The 6,000-nt window shown below is 45.5% G+C and overlaps 2 protein-coding genes across 2 annotated transcripts in view; one reads left to right on the top strand and one right to left on the bottom strand.

The window, feature by feature from the left end:
* Positions 1–222: 222 nt before the first annotated feature.
* LOC131423153 (putative zinc finger protein 818) overlaps positions 223–6,000 on the bottom strand; it is a 35,581-nt gene continuing 29,803 nt past the window's right edge. The window contains exon 4 of the mRNA XM_058579925.1: positions 223–682. Within this exon, the coding sequence (XP_058435908.1) occupies positions 653–682 (30 nt within the window). The 3' untranslated portion in view covers positions 223–652. The remainder of the gene's footprint in view (positions 683–6,000) is intronic.
* Positions 3,638–4,600, top strand: LOC124093903 (olfactory receptor 2T29-like). Its single transcript, XM_046446434.1, has one exon. The coding sequence runs from the start codon at positions 3,638–3,640 to the stop codon at positions 4,598–4,600; it is 963 nt and encodes a 320-aa protein (XP_046302390.1).

Genomic DNA, 6,000 nt, shown 5'->3' with positions numbered 1-6,000 from the left:
GACAGGAAACAAGGAGAACATGCAGGGAGGTGAGAGAGTCGGGGGAAGATGTGGGGTGGATCCTCTGTCTAGATTCCCACAGCATTGACCAGAGTGATAGTTTTGATGCATTAGTTACACTCTGACCTTCAGGTTTTATCCCTATAATAATAGTGTCTCACAGAATCCACTTCATGGTCACATGAGTACACACACACACAGAGACACACACACAGGGTATGTTTGATAAACCAATCCAGACTAACTCCTCCTACATGTCACTGGTCAGGTGTTGTAGACAGTGTGAGAGTGGAGAGGACTGTTAACATTGGTGAAGCCTGGAGTTGAACAAAGAGGGAGACAGGACAGGATGAGGATGACCCAGAGCTGTGCCCCAGAGAGCTCTGCTGCTTCCTTAGCTCTAACTGCAGTGTCCTCTGGGCCCCAGAGGATGTGTGAACAAACATGTCTCATCCAGTCCCCTGTGAGCATCTTAAACCAGGGGTGACACCACCCTCCTCTTCCTGGTGACTTAGCCAGGCCACACTCCCTGACCATCTGGGTGAGGCACAGCGTGCTCTGAGGTGAGTTCAGCCAGGCAGGTGGCCCTGGAGCTCAGGGCCATGGCTGTGCTGGGCTTGCTGACCTGCTGTTGAGGTGCTCCGTTAGGTCCTCATGGCATTTCCTCATCTTTCTCTATCACCTGTTTTTCTGACAAATAGAAATGTGTTCTCATCTTCGAATTTTCATATAGAATTTATTTGCTGCAACATCTTAAGGAGTGTATTTTTATTTGGGATTATTTATGGACATAGGAGTATATATTCCTTCTTATGCTTCAGATGGTTGATAGGAAGCTACATTAGTTGTCCCAAGACCGCAACCTTGCAGAGGGAGAAGGGCTGTCCTTGCTTCACATGGAGGTGACTCCTAGGGTCACAGCAATGCTGGAAGCAAGTGTCCTGAGGATGTTCATTTTTCCCTGATGACACACAGTGAGTGGACAAGACCCGAGCTGTTCATGGCAGAGGGAGGACACTGTTTTCCAAGGACACTGAGGCAGTGAGGTTCTCTGCTTCACCCTGGGGTGGGACACGGCCCTGTCTTGAGTCACTTGTGTGATGTTAAGCAGAGACCCTGAGACCCTGGATTGTCAGTCTGTACTAGAAGGAAATAAGAAGAGTAGGACCTCAGAGACTCTGTGAAAGGTAGAGCAAGGTCAGCAATTCCTGGGTGCTGCTGGCTAATAAGGTTTCTCTATCAAAATTGTCACCAATTAACCAAGTTAAAAGTGCATCAGGCTGTTCCCATGAAACATATGCAGGTGCCTAGAGAAGAGTAAGAGAGCAGGTGGGACAGGCCCAGGATGTGGAGCAGACTGTCCCTGGTCTTGTGTGTTCTCGAGATTCTGGGCTCTGTAACAGTGGCAGAGCCTCTCCCTCACTGCCCCCTCTCTCCTCTGTCCTCTCAGAAAATTCTGCCCCTGTCTTCACTGCAGCTGTTTGTGTCCATTCCTTGCTCCACTTTGTCCACAGAGGTTGACAGGACAGAAGGTGTGATTTCAGTTCATGGGAAAGATCTCAAATTCTCCAAAGAGCTCAGCCTTCATCTGCCAACAGGTTAGGATTTCATGGACAGGAAGTCTATCTGTCTATCATGTCTCTCTCCTCTGTCTTGTCATCCACCTACTACCCCCTACCCACCTACCATATCTGTCCCTGGGCCTGCACCTCTCCTGCTGTCCACCTCTGCAGTGGGTCTCAATCATGCTGGACCCTAGGGCTACAGCATCAGAAGCTGTGTATTGTGTCCACTGCTTCAGTGCCTTCCAGCAAGGGCTGCCAAAAGTGGACTATCACATCTGCTTTAGGAAATACTACAAGGGAGAAAATGTACTTCAACTTTCCTTTCTTAAAAAAATACCTTTGTATTCTAGCTACTGTTAGTCTTTCTAGAGAGAAGAGACATCAGACTCTCAGGCTGAGAGAGAATCAAATTTAACAGTTATGCTTTCAGAGGCAGAAGATTGGAAAGGTTTAATCTCTTTAATAGAAAACGTGGAAGAAGCCACTATTGATTTCCTTAAGAAAGGTGGGGCACATTTTATGTTCATTGCCCTTTTTACTTATTTTGTCACTATATAAAAATCCTGCCTCAAATATTATGGATGCTGTTTTCCCTGTAGAGTCTGAAAATGACCTCTAGAAGTGCAGACAAGGTTAACAAGCCCTTGACCTGTGTTCAGCATCTACACAGAGGTGGCTGAGCATCAAGAAAAAGCAGGCAACAGTGAGCTGCCCTGAGACCTCTCCGTGTCGTTCTGTTAACTCTCTGTCTCTCAGTGTCCGTGAAAACTGATTGTGGCTGTAAATAAACCAGATGGTGTTGGAAAAACAGCCAAAGCCTTTCTGGTGAATAGCAGTGGTCCCCAAATGCTTGTTCTGCACCTGAGATTGAGTGCAAATGGCAGAGCTTGAAGATGGACCGGGAGGAGCCCTGGCTGGGCTGAATTTTCATAAGAGCTTTTCCAGGAAGCTGTGCTTAGTGAGGGTCAAACCAATAACTATCTCAGACAGTTGTTCATATTTATATTTATTTATTCATTTTATATAAAATAAATAATGCAACATAAAAATTGTCAAATCCAAATACTTTCCTTAAAGTTGATTGCAAGCTTTATTTGCATGTCTTTTCTCATGTAATCCTGAAAACCAAATATTGGAGACATAAATAGTTACCCAAATTGGAGAAATGAAGGACGGTATCTCATAACAACAGCAGTGACAGCCAGGTCTAGGACAGGTTCTGAACAGTGGGTAGTGCAGATGTCAATCAACAGCATGCCTGTTTCTCCATTTATCACAGTCAGAATTCAGGGAACTTTCATTTCTTTGCCTCACTTCATCCTCACCACAGGACTCAGATGTTATTCTCATCATCTCTCAGGCAGAGAGGACAAGGAAGGGGAGGTCAGGGGTAGCAAGAGTCAAGGTTGGAAACCAGCCATGACCTTGGATTTTTATGGATGGGTGCTCCTCAGGTCTCAAAAGGTTTGGTCCTGTGTGAAGACAGCAGTGTGCTGGAGAGAACAGGAAAGTCATTCCAGACTCACAGAACCTCCTGGCATGTCCTGGTCCTATAGTCTTGGGGGGTTCAAATGTTAAATATGCATTCCACAAATTATGTCTCAGCAACTTTTTAAATATTTTGAATATACCGTATAGATCTGAGAGTCTTAGAATGCCAGCTAAAACCAGATTGTTAAACCAGAAATATTAACACTTATTTCACACTTGAATAACTTAAACTCAGGAATTAGTGATTCCCCTTGTTTGCAAATGTCCCCTACTTTTTTGAGCAACAATTCTGAATATACGCACTTGTCATTGACAAACTGCTTTCTTCAGGAAGTTCATGAACTTGAACTGTTGCAACCTCACTACAAGTTACCAACTCACTTCACCCACAGGTGAGCTTTTAGATACTTTTTTAAAAATATTGTTTACTACAGGTCATCTGAATTCCTAGGATCTACAGGCTCTGGAACGTCCTCTGGTTGCCACAATCAGGCTGGTGCACAGGTGTGTGGCAGCTCAAAAGTCACTTCAGCCCTCTGCACATTAACCCAAAGCTTTCTTGGTGGCCAAGTTAGAGCCTCATGGACATCACCACCTGGATGACCAACCACACAGGGTGGGCAGATTTCATGCTGGTGGGACTCTTCAGGCAATCCCAACACCCAGCTCTGCTTTGTGTGGTCATTTTTCTGGTTTTCCTGATGGCCTTGTCTGGAAATGCTGTCCTGATCATCCTGATAAACTCCAGTGCCAAACTCCACACCCCCATGTACTTCTTCATCAGACAGCTGTCCCTCATGGACATGATGTACATCTCCATCACTGTGCCCAAGATGCTCCTGGACCAGGTGCTAGGTGTGAGTACCATTTCTGTCCCTGAATGTGGGATACAGATGTTCCTCTACTTGACACTAGCAGGTTCTGAGTTTTTCCTTCTGGCAGCCATGGCTTATGACCGCTACATGGCCATCTGCCATCCACTTCGCTATCCAGTCCTCATTAACCATAGAGTGTGTCTCCTCCTGGCATCTGGCTGCTGGTTCCTGGGATCAGTGGATGGCTTCATGCTGACTCCTGTCACCATGACCTTCCCATTCTGCAGATCCCAGGAGATCCAGCACTTCTTCTGTGAAGTCCCTGCTGTGATGAAGCTCTCCTGCTCAGACACCTCGCTCTATGAGACACTCATGTACCTGTGCTGTGTCCTCATGCTCCTCATCCCTGTGACAGTCATTTCAGGCTCCTATTCCTGCATCCTCCTCACCATCCACAGGATGAACTCAGCAGAGAGCAGGAGGAAGGCCCTGGCCACCTGCTCCTCACACATGATGGTGGTCACACTCTTCTATGGTGCTGCCGTCTACACCTACATGCTCCCCAGCTCCTACCACACCCCTCAGAAGGACATGGTGGTGTCTGTGTTTTACACCATTCTCACCCCTGTGCTGAACCCCTTAATCTACAGTTTCAGGAACAAGGATGTCACTGGGGCTCTGAGGAAAATGTTGAGTGTGGGACCTGTCTTTCAGGAAACAGTAAAGTAGGGGATTTGGGTTCCATGGTTTCTCCTTCTCTCCACATCAGATGATGAAGATCTCCTGGTGCCATCTCCTGGGTTACTACTCCACAGTGCTGTACCCCTTTGCTCCTCTCAGGGGCGAGCCTCCCCAGTCCACTGCTTGTGCATTCAGAGTCCTCATGCAGCTCCCCTGGATCCACCTTATATACCTAAGTTGACAAGGACTTTCTCCTTCTGGGGGAAAATATTCATATCATTACCAAATACATAGTGGATATTTAGCCAAAGTGGACATAAAGTGTCCTATTGATAGGTGGAGAGAGGCAAGGGATGGTGAAGAATATGTAGACAATTAATGGGTACACAGTAAACCATAGATGAGTCGAAGTTTAGGGTTCATGGGAGTTAGTTGTACTATTCTTGTTCATGCTAATATTCTGCAAGTTTCAAATCACATATAAGAGTTAAATAACAGGCTTTCCTTCCTTTTATAAAAAGGACATTTCTGCTTCTGGCAGTGTGACATAGTATCTAGGATAACATGCTCATATCATTGTGTCTAATTTTACTTAGACAGTGCAGCTCTTTCTTTGCCTTCCTTGAGGAACATTCTCAAGATTCAACCATGAGGGTATCCATTGGTTGTTGCTCTCTGAAATCTTTAGGATCCTGTTATGTGAAAAAGATTCAAGACCACATGGATGACCATAGGGGAAATGCCAATTCTGGGTGGAAGGAGGGTTTCACGCAGGCTCCCTACCAGAGATGCATCTGAGGAAGTACTTGAAACATTAAGAGATGTGGTTTGGATGTGGTATGTTCACCAGAGCTCCTGTACCAACTCAGGGATATTCAGGAGGAAAATGACTAGATTATGGAACTATAACTTAATCATTCCATCTTTTTTTCATGGACTTTCTGGGAGTTAAGTGTAGGCAGGTGGGGTTTGTCTGGATTAGATGGGTCACTGCAGGTGAGCCCTGGAAAGGTGCTTCTTCTCTTTGGTTGAAATAACAGACATTTGTACAAGAGAGATTTCATCCTCATAACCAAAGAAAAAGTTGTCCCCTCCAAGAAAATGGCATTAAAACCTTACTACAAAGTTTACACATAGAATGTTGCTTAGGATTACATTCAAATTCGAATTCCAAAAACAATAGGGAGGGCCATTGAGTTTCCCAGTAGACTCCATCCTGCTTAGAATCTCTGAGTGGCCCTAGCTACTAGGGACTTTTTTCTGCATTGTAATGCTCTTGCTCTTGTTATCCTTTCCAACTTCAACATTGTCCTACTATCCTGCGTGGACCCCCGTTTCCACACCCCCATGTACTTCTTAGTAATTTTTCTTCTTAGATCCAGACTTAAACTTGACCCCATGCCCCAGATGCTGTTCCACCAGCAGAGTGTACCCCAAACAAATTATTG

The sequence above is a fragment of the Marmota monax genome, unplaced genomic scaffold, assembly GCF_021218885.2.
Source record: "Marmota monax isolate L192 unplaced genomic scaffold, Marmota_monax_Labrador192_F-V1.1 WCK01_AAM20220418_F8-fsc00442, whole genome shotgun sequence".
Lineage (NCBI taxonomy): Eukaryota > Metazoa > Chordata > Mammalia > Rodentia > Sciuridae > Marmota > Marmota monax.
This window is presented reverse-complemented; position numbering and strand designations above follow the sequence as displayed.

Excerpts from the sequence above, each read along its gene's own strand:
- LOC124093903 (XM_046446434.1), top strand. The coding sequence starts at position 3,638 with ATGGACATCACCACCTGGATGACCAACCACACAGGGTGGGCAGATTTC.